This window comes from Aptenodytes forsteri, unplaced genomic scaffold, assembly GCF_000699145.1.
Source record: "Aptenodytes forsteri isolate BGI_AS27 unplaced genomic scaffold, ASM69914v1 Scaffold255, whole genome shotgun sequence".
Lineage (NCBI taxonomy): Eukaryota > Metazoa > Chordata > Aves > Sphenisciformes > Spheniscidae > Aptenodytes > Aptenodytes forsteri.
The window spans coordinates 6032428-6056551 of NW_008794888.1; the positions used below are offsets into that span (position 1 = coordinate 6032428).

Sequence of the window (24124 nt, forward strand, 5' to 3'; positions counted from 1 at the left end):
TTGGCGAGCTCCTCCGCCAGCTCCCTCAGCACTCTCGGGTGGATCCCATCCGGCCCCATAGACTTGTGAGCATCCAGGTGGCGTAGCAGGTCATTAACTGCTTCCTCTTGGATTATGGGGGGTTTATCCTGCTCGCCGTCCCCGTCTTCCAGCTCGGGGGGCCGAGTACCCTGAGGATAACTGGTCTGCCTGTTAAAGACTGAGGCAAAGAAGGCATTGAGTAGCTCAGCCTTTTCCTCTTTACGCTCTCTGAGAAGATCTGTGCGTGTAGCAAAGGGAGCTGGAGGAAGCTGGTTTGGGTGGCTGTCATGGCTACCTGGCAGTCCCTCAGAGCGGCTGGTCTGGAGACACTAGTGGCCTTCCTGTAGACCCGATGGCAGTAACATGCACCTGCTTTTCCATCTTGATCCTCTTCTCTCCAAGAGGGGCTGAACATGATGGCTGAGACCTGTGGCTAAAGGACTGCTGTGCTCAGCAGAGCAAGAGAGACTTCGGCTTTCCAGTGCTTTCTGCCTCTTGGGCAGTCATGCTTTTGCCAGCCAGGGCTCCCTTGGTTTTCGAGGTGTTCCCTTGGCACCCTTTCTAGCCCACCTCTGGCTCCAGTCCTCCTGTGACTGAAGACTGAGTAGGCTTTTCTCTGTTTTTACTGGCCCTGAGAGACAAGGCCTTTTTTTTTTTTTTTTTTTGGCATGGTCAGGTTTTCTTTTCGATTAACAAAGATGTTATAATCAAGCTTAAACAGCTATAGTTTACATTCTTGTCTCCCTGCTGCTGGAGTTGCTTGGGGCATGACAAATAACTGCTGCCCTCCTCCACAGCTGCAGTTTGCCCAGCCCTCTTGTGATGGACCTACCTTCCTGCCCCGAAAATGAAGTGCTTTGTTCAAAGCCTAGAAGCCATCCACTTAGCTGTATGGAGAGATCATTAAGAGAGAAGTGTGATAAGGGAAGTAGTCTGATAAGGATTTTTTTAGAGGCTGTGGTGAGCTGTGCTGTGCAGGGAGGCAGTGAGAGGAACAGGGCTGGCTGCTGACACTCTCAGACGTGATACTTAGACTGAGTGTCATGTAGATTCATGACGTAAGGTCCCCAGTTGCTCTCAACAGCCAGCTCCTGCCAAGCATGTGCATAGTGAGAAAAGGTGGAAAGAAGGTGGGACTTTCACTGCTCCAGCCACCTTTTCTCTCTAAGGAGGTCTCTGCATGGCTTTCTGTGTTTGAGGACAGCCCAGCTGTTCTGGGAGCAAAAAAAACCCCACCCTGTCTGGACCAGAGTCTAGTGTTAAATCAGGATAAGTGTAACCACACAATACGAGGCATATTAGGGATGTGGTTTGTTTCTTGCTGGTCCAGGAGATAAACAACTGGGTTGCTATTGCCTTGTCTGCAAAAAGTATTAGACCAGTGAAGGACAAACCTCAGTCATGCTCTTTGGTACAGCAAAGTGTAAGAGGTGTGAGTTCATCCTGATTCGTCTGTAAGTCCTTTTTCAAACTATGAGTGCGTAGAGAAATATTCCAGAAATTATTAGAGCAAGAATAAGGGAGACTTTAACTTTTCTTCTTTCAGCCTCCTGAACAAATACCTGCAACTGTTTCTTTGTCTCTGCTTTGCTATAGCTGTGTTTGAAATCTCCTATCTTTCTCCTCTCTTTCTGCAGGTCCTTCAGAAGCTTGGGAAAGCCGATGAAACAAAAGATGAGCAGTTTGAACAGTGCGTGCAGAATTTCAACAAACAGCTGGTAAGATAATTGGTGATATGTAATTACACCCTGAGTTTCAGCATTAGCTTCCAGTCATCTGCTGCAATATGCAATTAAAGCCCATTAAATTAAACGATGCCATAGGCCTATTGAAGTGACCCACAACTCGTAGCTGTTCACTTATGAGAAATTACACTGTCTTCCAGTGTCCCTATCATGGAGTCAGTGAGAGTGTATGCTGAAAAATAATACTTGTTCTAGACCCAAGTTTAGGAAAAGAAATAGCTCAACCAGAACACTTCCTTCAGTTAGCAGCTGCTTTGTAATGTAACTTTTCCCGCTGGGCTGGAAGCAGAGACATAAGACCAACATTGTGTCTCTGAAAGATGGATAGGATGGGAAACAGATTAGAAATAAAAAATAAAATAGAACAATGCAGATTCAGTTTCCTAAGCGCAGCGGAAGGCAGAAGAGACAAAGAAAGCAAATGGTGAAAAGGGAACATCCTTCCATGGCTAAGATCTAAATCTAACTTCTTCCTTAACCTTGCACAATCACTGTGTCAGGCCTGAGTCATTATTCTTTCACGTGTAGACTTCATCCCTATATTTTTAGCACACAAATATTTTAACAGTGTAGCAATTTTCACCCACCCTCCTACTTAAACAGCAGTGGGTTTATATCTTGAACTGGGTGTGGTTTTGGGGTGTGTGGGGGGGGTTTTTGTTTTGTTTTGTTTTGTTTTTTGTGGGGGTTTTGTTTTGTTTTGTTTTTATCTGGAGCTTTCAGCCACCCAGAGGAGGGGAAAAGATCAGTTACCTCAGGGGACTTGCACTGTAGTGCTTGGTGTTAAGGAAAGTGTTGTTTCTGTTTCATGGCAGGAAACGCATGCCACACCAAAGCTCAGATGGTGCTGAAGAAATCTTTTAGCCCCTTTGTGCCCTGACTTATTTAGGATCTTTTTCTGGAGCTGTTAGCGGCAGCTGTATTGTGTCTGTTAAGACTCAGCAGATGTGGTTATGTGTCGCAAAACCAGATGAGAAGGGATTTGTCACAGCTGAATATAATGAAAATCTTTCAGTCTGACCTTGACTTATGTCTAACCGGAGCTGACTGCAGATTCCTGGAGACTAATGCTCATTCTCTTGGCAGCAATAGTAGCTCTTGCTCCAGAATTTCATGCAGCATCTCTATAGCATATCCACCAATGATATTCTCTTGTACGCAGAGGAATACAGTTTGGCTTCTTTCTGACAACATGACATTACCAGGTGTGACTTTTCCATATTATTTTTAAGTATCAGCAATCAGGAAATAGCCTTTTTAAAGGAGAAATACTGAAAAACTCAAATCCAAACTTCTTGATCTGGCTGTCTGGGATGGCTTTTCAATTTCCAAAGCCACGAGTTCTAGTGGTGCACCGAGAAGCCTGTTAAAGGAGCACTGCCTCTGTATCCCCTATAGCTGAATTTCTTTTCCCATCTTGCAGGACAGACCATGAACTAAATTCTCCAAATAATTTATCAAAGGCACTGGAGGCTGCTCTGCATTTGCTGCTTGGGGTCTGTTGGTTTTGCTTTGGCCCTCAGTTTCCCTATTACTAAAATAAATGCAAACAATGCCTGTTTTACAAGGCAAACCATAAATGTGAGATAGCTGGATTGTTAGGATATCCAAGGCTGAGGAGTAGTTATGATGCCAAGCAGACTGGGGAAAAAACTTCAACTGTATGTGCATATATACGCACTTGTTTTTGTTTTTATAGGTATGATATGTATGTGTAGTATAGCTATGTGTGAGATTTCTGTGGCCTTTCCTTACAAGGTCTGCTGCAGTGGGAAATACAAGTCTGGAGGAAAGCTGATCTTTTGTTGTAGGCTTGTGACAGAACAACTCACCTGTGGAACTGGCTGGGGTGTGACCAGGCAGTGGCCCTGTTTGCTGTTTGATTAGAGGCTCCTCTGACTCTAATGATTGCGTTGGGCCACTGACAAATGTTCCCATGCGTGGGCTGTCAATGAATGGAGAGCAGGTGTAAAAATCACTTATGCATTTTCAAACAAGGCGTCTTGTGGTTCTCTCAAACGGTGGTTGAGTGGACATAAGGGAAAGCACTGCACTTCCCAGCTCTCTGTCCATTTAGGTTCATATAAGAGCACCACTCTGAGGTCTCTGAATGGTAGGAGCTTTTTAGCTCAGACAGATGGATTTGCTGCATGACAAACGAGCTGGACATAACCATGCTTCTGCAGGGCTACAGGGCTCGCCTGTGTCCCTTGAAGGCTTGACAAGCAGCACAACTGGCCCCCATATTACTCCCTCATGACAGATTATCTTTGGAAATTAACCTCCCAAAAAGTTCATTTGAAGGCTCCCCCCTCCTTCCCTTTCCCAGTGTCACTTGTGTTCAGGTACTGGCACAAGGGTCTGTCCTCAAAATTGTCCTTGCAGACCTGGGAGCAAGAGGCCTGCTGCAAAGGTGCAACACAGCCCCTGCCTGAGGTGTGCCAGGCTTTGGCTTCTCTTCCCCTGCATTTGAAATACTCGCTGGAGAGACAGAGAGTGGGAGGCTGGTGGCAGCCCTTACACCTGGCACAATGTTGTGTTTCCGCCTGGCAGAGCGGCTGGGTTTTGATACCCTTCATGAGCTGTCACTTGTGTGGAAGTTCTGGTTTGGTTTACAGTGTTTCACACCAAATGCATGAGAGACAAGCTGCTGCTGGCACGGGCTGCATCCATCTCTGCCCATACCCCATGGTGTTCGGTAGAACTTCAGCCTGCAGGGCAGGCAGTGTGGACTTAAATCTTTGCTCTTGCAGTGTAGGTTTGACCTAGTGACTGTAATGGTCCACAACCAGAGAGAGACTTTCTGTCCACGCAAGAACCCTTCATGTCCAGCAGTTTCCATTTCAGCCCTAGGTAGCAAAACAAGTTTAACAGCTTGCCTGGTACCCGAGGATGGGTGAGGATGGGAGCTTCTTACCGGTTGTTCATGCTTTGTGTCTTAACAGCTCTGAAGTTTGCTGAGTGGAGGCTTATCTGGAGCTGTTGTTTCAATGCTTCCCCCCCCCTTTATAATTTCAGTCTGCTCTTCCAGCTCTATATTAATCTAATCTGAACAGGACATTACCTGTCCCTCTCAGGTGTAGAACATCCCCGCTGATAATAAAAATCGTTCCCATCAGAACTGCAAAACCAGGGAGGTTATGTAAAGAAGGGGTCACAGTCTAATGTTAGGATGAAAGAATTTCTTTTGAAGATTGGGGGGCAAAAAAGGGCTTTAGGAAACCTGTCTACTACCAAGAAACAGTCCTACAGAAAATCACATACTTAGCTAGTGCTCAGTGAAAGGTATTGTAAGTAACAACCCCCCAACAAAACAAGAAAGCACAAAGAAACAAAACCACTCTTGTGTTTTAACTTAACAGAGCTATTAGTAATAGGTGGTTCATTAGGTCTTTGGAGAGAGAGCTCTTCCAGCCTCTCAAGCAAGCACTTCTATTTTTAAATATGCATCTTCCTGTACATACTGTCCTTCATATTATACCTGGTTGTGTTATAGGCTCACAGGGTTGAATTACACTGTGATTGCAAATATAGCAAAATCTGCTCAAACAAGATGACATTTGTGTGTTTGAGTAGAACAACTTATTGTGGTCACTTCTACATCAAGGCACAGTGTCATTGTCCCTGTGCAAAGGTGTTAAGTCAGTTTTTTAGTGCAGGGATGAGAAATGAATATGGGGTTCAGGATCGGCACTGAGCTTCAATTTTTGTCCTAGTTTTATTTTCCTTTTGTGGAGTTTTGTTACTCTGTTATGTGTATACACACACACGCTTTCTTCTTTTTTTTATGTTCTTGCAATTTAAAAATTACTATGCTATTAAATTTTTGAACATACTTAGATTCAACCACACCTCTATAACTTCCCTCTGCACACCCTTAAACCTCTTAAGCTCTTCCAATAACTGGGAAGTGGATTAATTTTCCAGATTAACTCTCTTCCCTACTTTTTTACCTCTGAGTTTAGGAAGCATCTTTTAAACGTGCACTCAAGGGTTTTGAAAGCTTCTGTTCTATACAGTATTTGACAGTGTCTAACTGTGTTGCAAGAGGTGTTTATGCAGAATCGTGGCTGTACTTGACAGCTTGCTATAGCCTGCTTGAAGAAAGCAGGTGCTGCATGCACAGAGAGAAAGCAGTTGCTGAAGTTTCTTGGGAAAGCATTAATGCTTAAAATAATAAAAAGAAACCCTTGTAGCAAGTGAGGGAGCTGCTTTACTGGTGGACAAGAAATAAAGCAATGGAAATGCCAAAGAGGGTCTTGGCTGGGAACTCCAGGTGCCCAGGGGAGCTGGGGAAATGGGATTCATTGCAAAACTCTGAACATGGGCCTCTCTTTGAAAATCATTCTGCCTGCAGATCTTACAGGCTGTAAAGTCTATTCACTCTCCCTGGCAGGCTTGGTACTTTTAAGAGGCTTAGGTAACCCCATAGTCATGGAGATCAGCTGTAACTCTGACTTTAAACATCAGCAAGGGGTGGCTAAGAAAGACCACTCCAATTGCAGGATGCAGCACTGTATATTGGCTGACTGCACATCACGGCGTGACAAGTGGTGATGAGGATGCCTGGAGAACACAGAAGGCTAGCTGTGCATTGCTGCAATTGCGCACTCCAGTATTTGGGCCCTGACTTGCAGTTTTTTCAGGTGGTCTATCTAAAAATCTTGATTTCATGTTTAATTGTGGTGCCGGTGTACCTCTCAGAGGATCCTGTTGTCCTCGTGACTTTGGGACTGGCTATCGAGACTTGAAGAGTTCACGAGTCTGGGTTCTGTCATGTGCTGCTTTGGAAGGACTCAGGCAAGTATGGGCATAATTTTAGAGGTGGTTTCTGATTTTAGATGCTATAATTTTGAGAGTTACAGTTCTAGACGTTGCAATGCCCAAGTATGTGGTGGGCATGTTCTGCAGAGGACCTTGCCTGCCGATTAGTTTCTGATAACCTCAACATTGTGTGTTCAAATGTAGTCAGTTTTAAAAATGATACAGCTGCAGGATGATAATGTATCCATCTGAGGGATTTTGCATTATAATTTGTTCTGTGCCATTTCATCTTGTGTTCTGACATCTGATCTTGCCAGTTCCAGTCTGTGATTTCTAGCATGGAGCAATTCTAGGGAGACAGCACTGCTTTCCTCTAAGCCTTTCTTGCTTCCTGCATCAGGCACAAGCAAACACGTATTACAGCTTGATTGAACTGCTGCTTGTCAGCTCAGTCTCCCTGATGGTCCTCTGTGTGTGTGCTGTTTGATTACTCTGGCACCTCTTCCCTGGTGGTTTCTGATTGCACTGCTAGGAAGGCTTCATCTGCCCAGGTTTCTACATTCACCTTAAGCCAGCAAAAGGCTCTAAATTTGTTTGCTCTGTGTTTTAAGAACTCCTAGGGCTTTTGCAGCAGATGTGGTCGTTATTCCTTTCCTCTTGTACTCTCTTTGGGTCAATTCCCAATGCTTCTCCAGGCTAGGAGTCTGACTTTCTTGTATAAAAGTGGCCAGCTCTTTCCCATCCCTCATTTCCTTTGTTGATGGCAGTAGGAAAAAAACAAATATGAACTCATCCAGAACTTTCGAGGCAAGGAAAACAAATTGGGCCATAGTGTTGGAAGCAGATGGATTTCTCTACAAAGCTATGCTAGCACTGCCACTTCAACAGCTGGCAGATTTAGCCTCTGCTTAGAGAGCATAGCTGCACTGAGAGCACAAGGGATCACAGCATGAGCTCAGTTGAGGCAAGAGATGCCTGAGTTGTGAGGAGGGCTGATGGGAAACATCTGCTTTTGAAGCTAGTAGCTCTGAGGCAGCTGTCAGAGATGTCCTGTGAGCTCGCTGTCTCTGGAGTTGTCTTCAGCTGTCAAAATTCATTATGTTGGGGGCCCCCCCAATGGGACACAAACTGAGAAAGAAGAGGAGGAATAGTAGCAGGTTGTGAGGAAGGTGTGAGGTGTAGTTGTTGCTTTCCTGCATTCTTGTTTTTACAGCTACTTTGGGGGATAGTGAGATCGCACAGGGTAAAGGAAACCCTTTTATAACAGATCTTTGCTGCTCAAATTTTTTCTGTACTTCTTGCATACTCCAGAGGTTGTCTACACAGATGTCCTCAATGTTTGTTCCTTCCCTTGCTTTGACATGCTCCATGGTGGTGTTGGTCAACTTCTCAAGCCTTGCTCTTCCTTTCGTTTCTGTTTTGCTTAATGTCACTGTCTGGATTTGGGAGTATTTCCCTGTCTGCTTTGCACCCCTGTCAGTGACACATGGCAAGGTAGAGGGGAGGTGGACCTGAGTATGCTTATCCTAGTGCAGGAGAGCAGTCGTATGGGGAGTGCATGTACGTGTGCATGTCTGAGCCAACTTTTGCTGTAAAAATGTCCACAACCCTTTCTAACCCAGGCTCTTGTACTGCACTCAGCTGTGTCATCTGAAGGCTCAACCTGGCGAAACTCAGCTCAGCTTCTGGCTTTAATCCTTTGTTTCCTAGTGAGTGAGATCTGCTGCTGGCAGGCCAGCTCCACAGTGAAGCTAAAGAAAAAGATGATTAACTGTATTTGCAAGCCCTGCTGCACAGGACAACTTAGACAGGATGTTTGGGCAGGTCAGAGGTCCCTTGTACCCACTTTGCACTGGGGTTTTGGTTTGCAGCATGGCAGGAAAAAGTGGTGAGCTAAACTGTTTCCAAACTAGTACAAAATAAATCAATTGCATCTGTCTTCTATATCATACAGACTCTCTTCAGTTACATTTGTTGCATAGACCCACTAGCCCTGGGCTTATAAACTAATTGTTGCCCTTAGGACCCTCTCTAGTTGCTTGTATGAAATCAAAACACTAAAGCTGGCTCTGCTAGGCAGAGCAAATCACAGCTTTACCCCCATCAAGTTACTCGGTACCTTGGTGGTATTGTTGGCCAAACATGCCTGCAGGTCACTGGCTGTGGGCTTACCAAGTCAGAGGGCTGTGTGGTCTCCCTGTTAACATTTATGACTCATGTGGTCATAGGGCTGGTGTGTAGCCCATCTGCAAGATCGTTTTTCTTTATTTAGAAATGCTTGACTCATCCTTCTTACAGTCTCTCTATGTGAGAGAATAACTGGTGGTCTTCTCCTTACGTTCACAGTCCGAAGGCACAAGGCTGCAGAAGGACCTCCGAACTTACTTGGCTTCCGTAAAAGGTAAGGTCTGCATAAGCAGAAGATTGTTTCCCCTCTAGTGCTCACCTATGCGGTGATGTTTCTGCAGCCATCCCCTTCCTGGTGTTTCCTCAGGCGAGAGTTGTAGGAAAGGTCAGCCTTGTCTGGGTGGGGGATCTTTCAGAATCCTTCAGGATCAGCTGGGATAGAATGGGGTTGTGCTTTGATGCCAAATAGGTGGTGCTGTCTTAGCAGATAGACTCTTATATCTTCTGCTAGGGGTTTGTGATGAACACAAAGGGTTTGATGCGACTGCATCCTTGGTTCCTTTCTCCTTCTGGTTACCTTCCATCTCTGTTATTAAGGATCAGACATTCTATAAGGAAGAGCTTAGTATTTGTTATAACCCTCCTGTGTCCCCATTCCTCAGGATGAGGGTTAAACTGTGAGGAACACACTATTTCCTGCTTTCTGAAGCAGTTCCCTCTTTTTTTCCTAGCCATGCACGAGGCCTCCAAGAAGCTGACAGAGTGTTTGCAGGAAGTTTATGAGCCGGATTGGCCTGGGAGAGATGACACAAATAAAATAGCAGAGGTAAGACTCTGTCCAGGATGTGGGGTCACCAGGCTTTGTCTGTCAGTGGAGATGAGCTTTGGAAGCTGTGTCTGTGCCAAATTTCTTCAGGCATATGACTTTGCAGAAGAATTGGAGAGACCAACTCAGCATTGGGAAGAAGGGAAAGCTGAAGGGATGTGGCATGTATTTTTGTCTGTGTAGGACATTGTCCCCAGATACTTGAATGCTACACAGAGCCATATGCTTATGCCCACAAGCAATTTGTTCCCCCAACAGTGGCTAAACAGGGACAGAGGATGCCGAGAGAGTCAGTAGGGTCAACTGCACGTATTGCTTACGCTCTGTGCAAGAGAAAGGGGTGGCTAAATCTATGGCCAAAGCATGGTCAGAGCAGCCATTGTGTAGCTGCAACAACCTCCCACTCACAGCAGTACCACCAGCTGCCATATTTTGACTGCCACCTTATTTGGCTGAGCCATGTGTCATCCCAACCTGCTGTTCTTTTCATCCCTTGGTGAGGTGATGCCTGTTCAACTTGCCCAGGTGTTTTCTGTGGAGCTTAGGGCACAGCCTGTCATTTGACAGCTTGGATCCCCCTTGACGTGTGTGCGGTGGGTCCAGCTGGAGGCAGGTGCCCTCTGCTCTCTTGCTCAGCTGTTCTGCTGAGCAGCAGCTGTGGCAGTTCAGATCTGTGGATCTATCTCCCATGAGGCTGCAGGACTGGGCTTATCTGCAGCTGTCTATGGTATTGGAGCAGTGGGAAAGGAATAGAGAGGAGAGCAGGAGAGGGATTCTTCCCTTCCTCTGCTTTCCTCTGCAGAAAATCTCACCTGAAATAACATCTGCATCTTGCCCAGGAAATACTGGCTTCAAAGCACATAAATCAAACAAAACCTGAACATTTCCAGGTCAATTCTTGCATTAACATGGAAACGTTAGGAAGTGCTGTTGCAGTAAATAATGGAGTTGTAATTCAGCTGGATTGGCTTCATGTTCTCTGGCCTTGTTTTGTCCTGAGCCACTGCGGTGCCTCCTGGGAGACTGTCCCTTCAGAGAATTTGAGCCAGAGAGGTCAAAGGGAGCATGAGTCCCGAGAACTAACTGTAGCTACTCTGAGGGTCTGCAGGAATATTTCCAGCTCTCTACCTTTAATGCCTTTGTTTATATTTCTCTCTTTCACAAAAAGACAGGCAGGAGAAAAGTGCTATTCCTGCCCCCCCCAAAAAAAAATTCCCACATAAAGTGGGCATTTTTCCTGAATATTTTAGCCAAACCCCTTTGTTCAAGTGGAAAAACAGGAGAGAGGGGCAATTTCCACCTAATCCAAGGTGTTGATGGGAAGTTACTGTGCCTGAGATAAGATCAAGGATAAAGCATGCACAGGTTAGGGTGCAAGCCTTGGATGTGACCTCCGTTGGGCTGTGGAGGCAGGTGGTGTGAAGGCTGAAGACTGCTAGAATAGCTTTCTGTTATTGTTCATTATCCTCCAGAAAGCTGGGTTGTAATGAAAAGCAGAAAATGGTGCCTAGGGGTGTCAGGTGTCTCATTTTTGTGGCTGCTGGGAGAAGGGGGTAAAGCCAGCCTGACCTTCATCTTTCCTTCCATTGCATGGGCTTGAGCTAGCGTCGCGGGGGAAAAGATAGGCCCTCAAAGGAAGATTCACAAAGGGCGCTGTGTCCTTGGAGAGGTCACCTGAATTAGCAGCATCAGGCTTTCTTTTCTGTTTCTACATTTCTGGCATGACCTCTGTTTTCAACTAATTTCTCTACTTAGTTTTTCCAAAGAAATGACTATTTCTTAAGAGCTCTGGGGGACTGAAATTGTTGACTGTAGCACTCATGGAGAAAAACAGAAATGCAGAGCTCTGTGTTCTTAATAGTTGGCTCATTACGTTTGTTTTTCAGAACAATGATCTCCTCTGGACGGATTTCCATCAGAAGCTGGTGGATCAGGCACTTCTGACCATGGATACGTACCTTGGCCAATTTCCAGATATTAAAGTAAGATTCTCTTTAAACCTTTTTGATTTGGAGAGTCACAGCAGATGAAACCTCATCAGAATCAATTTCTTGCATCCCCATCTTTAGAAGGATGTGTGTGCTGTGCTGCTGCAAGCTCTCCTTTTAGAGCAGCTAAGATCTTTGCAGCTCTGGGCCACGTGAAAATGTTACGTTCTCCTTTTGGGCTTGAAATGAGAGTGAAGAATCCAGGGGAAAGATGCTGAAGAGAAAACATAAGTGTGAAACAGGAGGATTCATAAAACTTCCTATTGTATCACAGTGCAGGAGGGCAGTGTCAGCAATAACTCGCAAGCTCTGTCTCTCTTTTCAGTCCTTTGGTTTTTTAACATCCTTGTATGTACAGAGCTTTGAGGAAGTAGTAAGTGGCAAATGTGCTTTACAGGTAGAGGCTGGTATGGAAGGCAGATTTCTGTGTGTTCTCTGAAGTCCTGCTGTGCATATAACCAGCTTTTTGCAGAGAAGGGGGAATGCTGGATAGGTGTCTTTCTGGGGGAGATCATATTGAGGACCTGGGTTTGAATGATGTCCTCTCCCTTCCCCCACAGTTATCTCCTCCCCGTTCGTTTTGAGAAGGTTATGCAGGAAATGTCTTTACCATATGGAAACACTAGTAATGATATCACCATATGGGAAGTATCAGCTTGGCTTCTTCCCAGTGAAAACAACCCTTTCCACACCACATGTCTCTTAAAACGTTTGTCAATATTTGTTGCTTCAGGAGGATCGTGCTGTATCAAGGAGGAGGGGCAGGTCACAGCTTGTAGAATGAGCCCTGAACAGCAGTGTCCTTGCCTCCTGGGGCTCCTTTTTTGCTTCATTTTTCCAGCCTCTTCTGTCCTTGGAAGTCTGAAGTGGGGAAGGGCGAAGAGGCTTGCTGTTGCTTTCCACCCGCTCAAAGCTGTAGAGCTGATCGCTCCCTGTAGTGTGATGCCATGTGCCTCAGATAGCAGCGCAGAGGCTTGTGCACTGCTTCTTAAGCAGAAGGTTTTATTTCAGGCTTGCTGTAGACTCAAACTTCTGCACTGCTTCAGTCCAAATCCCATTTTACCAGCCTTGTCGGCTGTGCATTGGGTCACCTCGGGGTATCATGTTTCTTCCATGCTTAGTATCTTTGGGATTTCTTAATTCTGCTGGGGTCCCGCTGAGGTTTTATGGTGGGATTTTAAAAGGAGCATGAGATTGGGACCAACCAAATTCCACCAAAACTCAAGGTGTTAAGCACCGAGCTCCCATGGATCCTTTCTGTCTTCCAAATGGGCCACTAAGGTGTTTATTACTAATGTTCCTTTCTCAGTCTTCAGATGATGCTCTAGAAAATGGTAAGTTAAAGCAATTTTATGCACAATTTAAGTAATGCTTTAAAAAGAGCACTACTCATCTCTGCTTCCCTTCTTAAAATGAGTGAGAATTTGGCTTTCTGTTGGTTCCTACAATAAGATATGGATATATTTCAGAGTTAGCTATTTGTTTAAAACGGACTTTCAGTGGTGTGAATGAAAAAAGGTCAATATGTTTTTATTGGTAGTTCAGCTGAATGCATCATCCTCCTTACCACAGAGCAGTGAGAAGTGCTCAGACTGAGTCTGGTTTCTTCGACTGGTAGAAACTCTTATAAGTATTGTTGTTGAAGGTTGCTACAGTTGTACAAAAGTGTAGTTTGGCTTCACGTAAGGAATTAGAGTTCCTGAGGGTGGCAGGCAAACACCCCCCCGCCCCGCAGTCTTATGTAATTTACAGAATATTTCAGTTGTTTTTGGTTGTTGTGGTAATAGTTTTCTGTTTTGTAGTTTCCACAAAAGCAACCTTTTTTGCTTTTCCTGGAATTCTGGCATTACTGTAATAATGAAAGATGATTTATGGAGAGAAGATGGCTTTTATTTAGTTATGTAAAGGCCCGTTTTTTGTTAATGGCCCAGTAATTCAAATGTGTGATGAGTTAGATCATGCATGCATTATTTTTTGTTTAATTCTAACATGTTCTGAAATCTTCACTGGCTGGAAAAATTCCCTTGAATTTTTTTGGACTTCCAATGGGATCCACAGCAGGAATGTGAAAACACAGCATTCCTTTAGTAAGGAATTTTTATAAGTTAAAGAGAATAATTTTTAAATGTTGGGTGGGGAGTGGTGAACAAAACCTCTCTGTCTTCTCTAACTTGAAAAACGGGAATGCAAAAAGTACTTTATCCTTTCTTCTCAGGACAGTATCTATAGCTTCTTGGAGCAGGACTCTTGCATAACCTATAATATTTCTGGGTGAGTTTTTGATTGAGGTTGCAGAGTATGCAGCAAGAGTACAGGTCTCTGCAGTGAGCTCAGAGAAGATAAACCATAACCTAAGTTCTGAATAGCTGTGGAATTGGCGATTTTCTGTCTTGCACTGAAACTGGTGCCCTGTTTCTACTAGGTTTAAAACCAAATGTTGGTGAGGAGGAGGGGGGGAAGCGTTTTGTGGTGGTTTGGGTGGTGGTTTGTGTTGTGGTGTTTTTGTTTGGTTGTTTTTTTCAGAAGGCTTAAATTAAGATGGATATATTGCAAAGCAGTAAACTGTTGGAGTTCAGCTTTTACCATCAGGTAGTGGTGGGGGTTAGAAGACTGGGGGCTGCAAAAAAGGGAAGGAGTGACCTTGTTGAGGGATGGGTAACATTGAATCAAATTCCCTGGTGGGGTGGCAGGGAAATCTAGGAGTGGCTGTTTGCCATGTCACAGAGGTGGGCAAAACTCCAGCTATCTCTACCAGTCTGACCTGGGGGAAAAATCCTGTCTCTTAAAACACATGGCCAGATAAATCCATACCTGGTGTGTGTGTAAGATGCATTAACTAGCATCTCAGAGATTGTCGTACTGCTGGAAGCCCCCTCTGACATCCTGTCTCCATGTCTGGCTGGCAGCGTGATGTTGGGGAGGTGTCTTCTAGTGACCTCGACTGCGAGGTGGCTCAGCTTCTTCGTGATTCCTCTCTTGGAGTGAGCTGAGTGGTTTGAAATCAGTTTGGGTGTGCGTGTGGCTGAGATCCTGCAGATCCGCTGTGACTCACGCAGAGCTGCACCAGCATTTGCTGAAAGTGCAGAGGAGCATGTGTAGGAGACATGTGAACTGGTCCCAGCTGGTCTGGCAGAAAGATCAGCCCTGAGTGCGGTTTTGCAGCTTATCTGCGGGAGCCTAGGGAGAGGAGACCGCATCTCCCCGCCAAGTGCAGTGGAGTGGGGGATTTTGCTTTTGCAAGTAAATCTCAATGCTGATTCTTCATCTTGGACTTTCAATTCCCCTGGGTGCTGTGGTTAATTAGAAACCCTCCTGGCTCCTTGCCATGCCTTTTCACTCCAGTTCTGCAGCCTGTCTCTAGACTGCTGATTACTGACACTGGACCGGGCTCTCCAAGCTGGGGTGGTACTAGAGTCAGGCTGGGAAGACCTGTGCTCCAACCCAGATAGCCTGGGGTGTTTGTAGAGAGCGTGGGGGTGAGGGTCTAAGGGGGATGCATGGTTCTTAATCCAGTGGGCCTGAGCCTTGCCGAGGTGAATCTATGCTGGGGGAGAGAGCCTGAGGCACCTCAGATGAAGAGGGGTAATGGAGGATCATCAGGCCACAGGCCTGACTGTCTGTTCTAGATTCTCACCTATGGACCTGTCAGGACTCCATTCCTGAACACGAGTCTGGTACACAGTTGGCTCCCTCCTCGCGTTTGCTATGGCTTCAATATGTCTTGCCTATTAGTGACACAGTGCTACTGGTTTTCCCTCACACTTCTCTTGCTTAATAGCTAGTTACAATGGACGACTGCCTGTGGCTGCAGTCAATTCTGTCTGGACCTCCTGTTGCAAGGTCCAAAATGCTGTCCTAGGCGTATCCTGAGCATGTGGATGAGTGCTTTTGATGTGCTGGTAAGAGAAATGTGTTCTTTTGTTGAACTTAATCTTTTGAGCTTCCACATGATCTAGGACTGTGAGCTGGTTAGTTAGTCTGGCTGCAGCCCTCAGGAGGCCCTGAAAATGATGAAGCAGTTGCCCGTAGGATGTGGGCACATGGGGAGGCTTAGGAAGCGCTGGTGCTACAGTTCTGAAAACATTAATGCTATCCAGAAGTGGGGCCTGTAGTTGGTTGGATCCCTTTGCTTTCCCTGGCTGGGTCTGCACTCCTCCTGAGGAGCTCCCTGTAGAATGGTGGTTGTCACAGGTGGCTCCCAGGGCCACCTCTCTGGGCAGCCTGTGTGGAGTATCCAGTGAGTGTCTTTGTGTGGGCAGAGCATGGGATGCTCTGGAAATTGGGTGAAGAGGAGGGGGGTCTTCCTTGAGAGGCTTTGGGGTTTTGGTTGCTGGGGAAGATTGTTACAACTCTTCTCTCCATCTTTCTTAGTCTCGTATAGCAAAGCGAGGAAGGAAGCTTGTGGATTACGACAGTGCCAGACACCATTTTGAAGCCCTGCAAACTGCAAAGAAGAAGGATGAAACCAAAATCGCAAAGGTAAAGCAAGCAGAAGGATGTGCAGCCATCCTTTAATTTCATCAGGTCTGCATTTGCCTACTGAGCAGTTTTTAAGTGTGCCTCTACCTCTTCATTGGGTGTGTTTTGTTCAGAGTGGTGTCGTGAACTGGTGAAGTTTGGCTAGGTATTTCCTTCTCATTTGTTTAGTTCTAGAAAGCAGGGTGGTCTCTGTTGTGTTGGTTCAGACTTGCCATCATCAGTGAGCATCTCTTGGTGGCCAAGGCCTAGGCGTGCATTTCCTCAGATGCTGCAGGACCAGTAACCTCTGTCAGGAAAGCTCGTGTACCTCTGGGGGAAGCAAAGCCTTGCAGTGCCTCAGCAAAATTTGCCAGTCTGCTTCTTGAGGCTCTGTCTTCCCATCTTATAGCAGTGGTGAGAGTAAGTGTTTGAGTGTCGCTTGAGGTTGGTTGTATTTGTGAAGTCCTCTGATATTCTAAGACAGAGACCCTTAGGAGTGTGAATTACAAGTTCATTGGTGGAAATGCACCCTATGCACACTTGATGACTGTGTTCTGTTGTCTATTGGTCACAATTACTGGACAATAAATATGGCTGAAAGCAGGAAAACAAAGAGTTTTCTCTTGTCAGGGTGTGGTTTCTTTCATGCCTGTGAACAGCTTGATCTAGGGTTAACCGCAGAGCATGCCCAACAGGCAAGTGCAGGATTTTTTTTTTTTTAATTAAAATAAATGTCATTAAAATAAGATTCAGATTTTCTTTTAAATGTAGCTGAAGAAAGGTGATAGTGCTAACCTTGTATTAGAGGAGGCACATGGTTTGAATACCTGCCTAGAAAATAAGCTGTGGATTACTCCTGTACCCTGAGTGGATTTGAATCTACGTGCTCCACTCCACAGGACAGGTCTTGACGCAACAGAATAGTTCAGGGCTGGGGAGACATCTTTAATTCTCTTGAATGTGGGCCATGGCACATCAGGACTCTTCAGGTTAGAAGCAGTGCAGGAAAGAAAGAGCCTGGATCTGTATCTGTTAACCAGGCTGAGAAGACTTGTCGTCCTTTGCTTAGAGTTATTCCTGGTAGGGGGAAATATGGGCTCTGTGAGAGACGTTAGTGTTTCTTCTGCATGGAAGAAATAAAGATGCATCTCTCCCCCGAGCGAAAGATCTGCATTTAATGGCCGACTGACAGTACTTTTATTTTTAAGCTGCAAGTCATCAGTCATCTACTCACCCAGTGCATGCACTGTGATTAACCTTGACAGACAAAGGGGAGAGAGATTGATGGCTCAGGTGTCATTGCATCATTTGTGTGGCAAAGCAAGTCTTGGTTCTGTATGCAAGGCACGAGGCCCAGCGGGTTGTTCCTTCTGTTCAAAGCAGTACTTCACTGTGTTTGGGGGTAAGAGCAGAATTTCCCTGGGGCCGTGGTAGTATTATTGGTGTGTGCCTCGGGGATCTTTGCTGCAGTGGAAATGTTTTTTGTAGGAATTCATCTACTCAGGTTAGTACCTGGTGATTTGCACCAGAGGCTGACTTTTGTCATTGCTGCACTCGCTCATGTTGCCCCAAATGCTCACGTAAGACATTATTAACAAGGCATCGTTTGTTGCTCTTTTGTTAAAGTATGAAGAACAGTGCAGTTTGAAGAGTGAAATGTTGAGATTTAGGAGTTGGTGCTCTGTTCCTGATTTAGCCTGTGCAAGTGTCTCTTAGTACGTGATTGGACTCCTCTTGTTAGCCAAAAATGTGCACCGGATCAGATCTTTCCACCCTCTGTGCTTTAGGCCGTAAGCTCATGCACGGGATAATATGTGACACATCGCACTGTCCTGGTCCTGTAAAGATGGGAGCAGTGGGTCCCCAAAAGTTATGTATGTATGCTGTTCCCAAATGGGCAGGTTTCACAGCCCAGCCTGTGATCCCACACTTGCAGTCACGCAGCTCTGCAGGTCTACGGACAGCAGCCAGGGCTCAGCATGCGCCAGGCTGATGTAGGAAGTTCACCTCTCTGTTCCTGTGACTGCGATTTTGCTTGTGTACCTTTTGAAGTAGGGTTGTTCCGGTGTAAGGTACTTTGGAATATGATGACAGGCCCCTAGGAAAGAGAAATCTTGTTTATGACGCAGCATACAAATGGGAACTGACTTGATTGATGTTTCATGGTATAGTAATACAAACAGCAATGCAAATACTTTTTGGAGCTATATGGTCTGTTTTTTCCTTCTCTAATATATGGATGTTCTTTTCCCACTCAGGACTCCTGCCACTTATTGCTAAACTCACAACCCGCCATTAAAATAAAGCACTGTGGACTTTCAGCTGTTGCATGCAAATAATTACGGTGGTTGATTAATCCTGACCTCTCTTTAAGGAGCTCTCACTTCACAGCCATGACTTGGAGTAGGGTTGTCTGTGTGCTAGGTCACTAACATCTATATCTGTTGCTCTTTGCAGCTGCCTGGCTGGTCTGCAGTATCCCAACCCACACTGGAGCATTAATTACTGCTAAACTTGGCATGCTTCAAAGGATTCATAACTGATCGGTCCAGGATGTTTGTTTTTTCTCTCACCTTGGTGATACTGGTTTGGCCCAGCCTCTAAATACACTCTCTGTTGTGATTTTAATTTTTTTATCCTAAAAGATATATGTTTGTGTCTCTCTTGTTCTCTGTTTATTTTTTCTCTTTTCACTCAAACATGCTCCCTCCCCCCAGCCTGTTTCGCTGCTTGAGAAAGCTGCGCCTCAGTGGTGTCAAGGGAAGCTACAAGCTCACCTCGTTGCGCAAACTAATCTGCTCCGAAATCAGGTGACTGCTGATCTACCTGGCTCTAACCCTGCATGCGCTATTTTGGGCTCTAGATTGTACCATGCGACTAATCTCTAGGCAACGTTCACTCTAGTCCCCTCTGTTAAGTGTGTCCTTCATGTTCCTGAGCCACAGTGGACACGTGGAAGTTGCTGACCAATGAATGAATCTGTGCCTACCCTATTGATTTCTAATCAGGTGTGTTAATACTGGGCTATTGTTTTCTCACCCTAAAATGAAATGAGGATGAAGAAAGGCTATGGAATAATGCCAAGGCAGAGGGCGATGTAGTGTAGTTCCTCCAATTATTCCTTTATTTTTCTTCTAAGAGAAGCAGTCAATTTTTATTGTTGATGTTTCAAGAAAGAAAAAAGAGGAAAACATTGGAAAAATTGGCTTCTGCATTTCTGCTGTTGAGTACAGCCAGAAAAAAACACATTGCTTCAAAAGCAGTTTCTATGGCTGCTGAGTTAAATTGCAACATTCTCCCATAGTAAAATCCAAGTTTCCAAAATGGGCACTGTCCTGGCCCTTCTGGTCTAAATGAGCTGTTCCCAGGTGTATGGAAGTTCAGTCTGCATAGGAGAAGAGGTGGGCCCAGACCAGGGAATTTGCACCCCGTGTAATACATTTGAACAGCTCCAGGTTGAGGTCATGGTTGCAGAACTTGGCCGAACATTTAGGTTATAGCGTCTTGAAGGACGTGAGAGCAGCTCAGAGAAACTGCAGGGACTAAGGATTTCAATCCTACTTGCATAGGAGAAGTGTGGCTTCCTGATGAAATCTCCCTTGGTATTTACCTTGGAGCTCCTAAAGGGATAAGAGGGAGCTGACAGAAAACAGTCAGTGAGAAGAAAATGCTTTCAATGGGCAAGGGATAGTAAATCATTACCCAGACTGGGAGAGCACCAGTTACCTGCTTACAGGTTCCTGGTGAGCTCATCTGTTCTCATTCAAATGCTCCTACGTTTTCACATTCCTTGTCAGTGAATGAATTGCAGTTTAAAAACACTAACTTGCTCTCACCTTATAAAGCACCTGAGTTTTTCCACAGTCATTTACAACTGCAGATCAGGGAGAAGACTAGATTACCACATCAATAAAGCCTGGGGAAAGAACAGCTGTTAGCAGCCCTGCTTAAGATGCATAGCAAAGGGAGGAAATATGTATTCATTCTTGATTGAAGGGAGAAGGACATTTGGCAGGCTGCCGGGGGCTTTTCCTGTGCCTCTGCCGTGCTGGGAACAATCTGCATGGTTGTGGTTCTTGACTGGTCTGTTTTGGAGGACTAGAAAGCAGATATGGGAAGTTTCTCAAGCCACAAATAAATAAATTGGCTCTTGGGCATTTTTCCTCTTCTCAGACTGACTGCTGTGACTGGGAGTAATACCACTGCCCACAGATTGCCTAGAGAAACGGTACTTACGAGTGCTCCTTCATCCATTACACTCTGATCTTAGACAGGCTACCAAGAGTCAATCGATAATTTCACTGTACTGGGTGACTTTGCCCTAAAGCAGGTGACAAGAGGGTATGTAATCCTTTCACCCTCTGTGTTGTGGGGGTGTTAACCTCCTGCTAAGTGACATTAGTATTTTCAGTCACCGCAGGTATTTTCAAATCAAGTTAAGTCCTCCTTTAAGTTTTTCCTCTTTCATTCTTGAACTAAACAATACTATTGCCAACCTTAATTTTTTGTTTCTACTTGTGCGAGTCTTTGTGTTTGGTTTTTATTTTAATTTCATTGGGGACTAACAAAAGAAACTCAATAAAGAAGATAGTTTGTATTCTGAACCTGTAGGTTTTCCAGCTTTTCTTCACAAACACAAGCAGGCAGGGGAAAAAAAAAAAAAAGGCTTCAGGTTTTATATTTGCATGCCTTCAAGACTGAAGGTGTTATTGACAACCCTAAATCTCGTTAAGCTCTTGATAAAAGCGGGAAGGCTGATGACACTGCATTTATTGAAGACCTTCACAATGTTAAGCCTAAAAAAAAAAAGTCCTTCCCCTTACCAGCAGCTGTGTTGCTGTTTTTTCTTGCCTGATAATTTTACAACCTCCAAGCAAAAATGGGGTCAGCAAGACCTATTATTTCTACTGTAAAACCAAGTCCGTTCCTCCAGTGTGCAAACTGCTGGCTTTTTAGGCCTTTAGCAGATACTAACAAAAACAATACAGTGGGGGCTTTCTGTAAAGTCTCCTGGGGGGGTTGCTATCGCACGCTCTCAGTTACAAATTTTGGTGACTGCACTTTTTGAAACAAAAGGAAAAATGGCTTAGAACAGCAAATTCTTGCCTTTTTGCTAAGCTCCCCCGAAATGCTGAATACAGACTAAAAAGCAACATCCTTGGTGCTGCTGTGATAACAGAATGACATCTCTGTCTGTAGGAGTGTCGTTGTTTAAGCCCAGTTGGCAACCAAGCACCACACAGCCGCTCGCTCACGTCCCCCCAGCCCCCGCGCCCTCGGTGGGATGGAGGACAGAATTGGAAGGGCAAAAGTAAGAAAACTCGTGGGTTGAGATAAGAACAGTTTAATAATTGAAATAATAAAAAAATTGTAATGAAAAGGAAAACAACAAAAAAGAGAGAGGGACAAAACCCAGGAAAAACAACTGATGCAACCGCTCACCACCCACCGACCAATGCCCAGCCAGTCCCGGAGCAGTGATTGCTGCCCCCGGCCAACTCCCCCCAGCTGATACACTGAGCATGATGTCATATGGTGTGGAATATCCCTTTGGGCAGTTTGGGTCAGCTGTCCTGGCTGTGCCCCCTCCCAGCTTCTTGTGCACCTCCTCACTGGCAGAGTAGGGGAAGCTGAAAAGTCCTTGACTTAGTATAAACACTGCTTAGCAACAACTAAAACATCAGTCTGTTATCACGTTATTCTCATGCTAAATCCAAAACACAGCACTGTACCAGCTACTAGGAGGAAAATTAACTCTATCCCAGCTGGAACCAGGACAAGGAGAAAGCCGGCAAGTTGAGTCCTGGGCCATGCTGCCCTTCTGAGAGGCAGGTCTGGCAGGGACTGATGGGGGCTTTGGCCTGGGCTGAGGTGCCCAGCTCTCCTCCTTACCCCTGCCTCATAGATGTCTAAAATATTTACTGAACAGTGCATAATTACCACAGTTCACAGCATAGTGTTTGAAGAGAAATGGTCACCAGATTGCCTGAAAGCACTAGCCTGGATATTGCCAGACACTCATGAGTGCTGGGATGCACGATGGTAGGAAATGTAATGGGGGAATAACTGCCTCCCTGTCACAGCTGAACTGGTTGTGCTTGGCACGCTGAGCTGTGGCTAGGGGGAAGGTCAGGAAAGCATTTGTGTTGTCCAGCTCCTGCTCAAACCTTCTCCCTTTCAGGTAGGGAGAAGAGAGGAAGAATTTTCTGAGATCACATTTCATGGACCTGGGCATTACGTCCTTCTGCCTCAGTTCTCTATCAGGTTGGCAAGGATGACAGCTGAAATAGAAAGTGCACAGATACAGTAGCAGTGGGCTCTGCCCCCGAAACCTATTTTTTTTTCCCTCCTTTCCCCACTGTACTCATGAGCTGGCTTTTCTTCTAGCAGGGCTTATGACCAAATTGATGTCTGTCTTCGGCTCCAGCTGGAAGCAGTCAGGGCTATCCAGTGTCAGGACCCCTGCTTCCAAGCAAAATAAATCTTACTGGTGAGAAGATTCCTGGGCTGACAAAGGAGTGAAGAATTAATTCAATGCTATACCTGGGACTGAGGGCACTAGCTAAGCCACAGGCACTAGATGGGTCCCTGATTCCTACAGCTACTCTAGAGTGAACGTTGCCTGTTGCTGATTTTGCTTTTGCCTCGGGATGTCACAATATTCACACATTGCTTTCTAGGTTCTTTGACCTTCTGAACAGGTAAACGAGAGAGGGAAAGACTGTTATTAATTTTCACCATATCTGAAAAACTAACAGCATTCAGTGGTGCCTCATCTCCCAGCTATCCCATCTCTTGGGTTGATTCTGGTTCCAGTCTAGTTTGGAAATTAGAGTAAGATAAAGCCAAAGGATGGACTGGGGTTTTTTTTCCCCCCTTTAATATGGTTACATTAGAAACATTCATTCATAGAGGGATTTTAAGGCAGAACGAGTCTTTGTGATCATTGTCTGTGATCCAGCATAAACTGTGTCTCTGTTTAAATGGGCTTTGTTTGTGCAAACTCTCTTGAAATGTTGGGTTTTTCAGTGAGTGTAGCACTGAAATACAGGGGTTTCTGGGTGGAAGCATCATGGCCCCTTCTCCCCCTGCGTGTTCCTCACAAGGTCTGCTTAACTTTTGAATACCTCCTAGTTGTGTCCTTTTTGGGGGAAACTTTCTCTTCTAATCTTGAGTACAAAGTTTTGGCCTTGCCTTTGGCAGCAATGAGCAACCCTCTGAAAGGTGGAGCTAGCTGGAAAGTAGGAGCTTCTGCTGGTTGCTCATAAATCAGGAGAGAAATGGAGAGTGTAAGGATCCTACACCACACTGTCAGGAGCAGGACTCTGAACTGCAAAATATTTTTAAATCCTTTCTCCCATCAATCCTATCTTTGCATATACCTGTTGCTAAGGAGTAGTAAGCTGGATTTCTTTAATTAAGCTGGCACAAAGAAGATAAAACTTCGTTTTGTAGAAGGGGTAGGAATCTGACTGCAGGCTCATAGAGAGATCCAGTTCCCCAGTGGCTTGTGGGCTCTTTGCAGAGCCCTGTGGCGTTGTGACATTCCTGCTGTTGTCACACATATAAGTAGGCACTTGTACTGACCTTTCTGTTAAGATGTGTCATCAAGTTGCTCATGCAGGGATTTGCCATCCTGCATACCAGTGCACAGGGTTATGGGAGAATGCTGCGCTGTTGCAAATTACAGAATAGAAACACTTCAATTAGTAAGCTTTGAGTTTTAAGTCAAGGCACTGAAAAGAGGAAGAGGTCACCTAGGACAAATATGGGAAGGGGAATGTGCTTGTTGCTGGTGTCTGCTGTCAGCAACAGAAACCAGGATCACCCTTTTTGTCACTGAAACCCGGTAGAATTCATGTATCAGTGTTGGAGTCTGTCAGCGTCTAGGTCAAATGAACAGGTCAAATTTAAGCTCTCAACTGGGAGAAAGAGGTCCTGTATGAGGCATATTTCCTTTGGTGTTGGTGGCCGACAGCCAGCCAGGGATTGCTCTTGTATTAGATCCTCACCGATGAGAGTATGTGAGACCGCTGAAACCAAGACCTGCTGCTCAAGCACTCCAGCCTGGCCTCCTGCTGGCACAACTCATGCTTTGCATACCCTTCCTTGCTTCCCCGGTCAGCTTTGTGAGAGAGCTGTATCAGCCAAGGATGCAGACCTCCTCCCTTCCCCAGAAGAGATGGGGCTTTGGC

General features: G+C 45.4%; 1 protein-coding gene across 4 annotated transcripts in view; it reads left to right on the forward strand.

Annotated features, from left to right (window-relative positions):
- The first annotated feature begins 1658 nt into the window (after positions 1-1658).
- BIN1 (bridging integrator 1) overlaps positions 1659-24124 on the forward strand; it is a 54855-nt gene continuing 32389 nt past the window's right edge. For 3 of the 4 annotated variants that reach the window (XM_019470936.1, XM_019470937.1, XM_019470938.1), the window contains exons 1-5: positions 1659-1739; positions 8877-8931; positions 9389-9483; positions 11370-11465; positions 15843-15950. In XM_019470936.1, coding sequence (XP_019326481.1) covers positions 9391-9483; positions 11370-11465; positions 15843-15950 — 297 coding nt within the window. In that variant the 5' untranslated portion in view covers positions 1659-1739; positions 8877-8931; positions 9389-9390. The remainder of the gene's footprint in view (positions 1740-8876; positions 8932-9388; positions 9484-11369; positions 11466-15842; positions 15951-24124) is intronic. The other variant, XM_019470935.1, reaches the window with a different exon arrangement.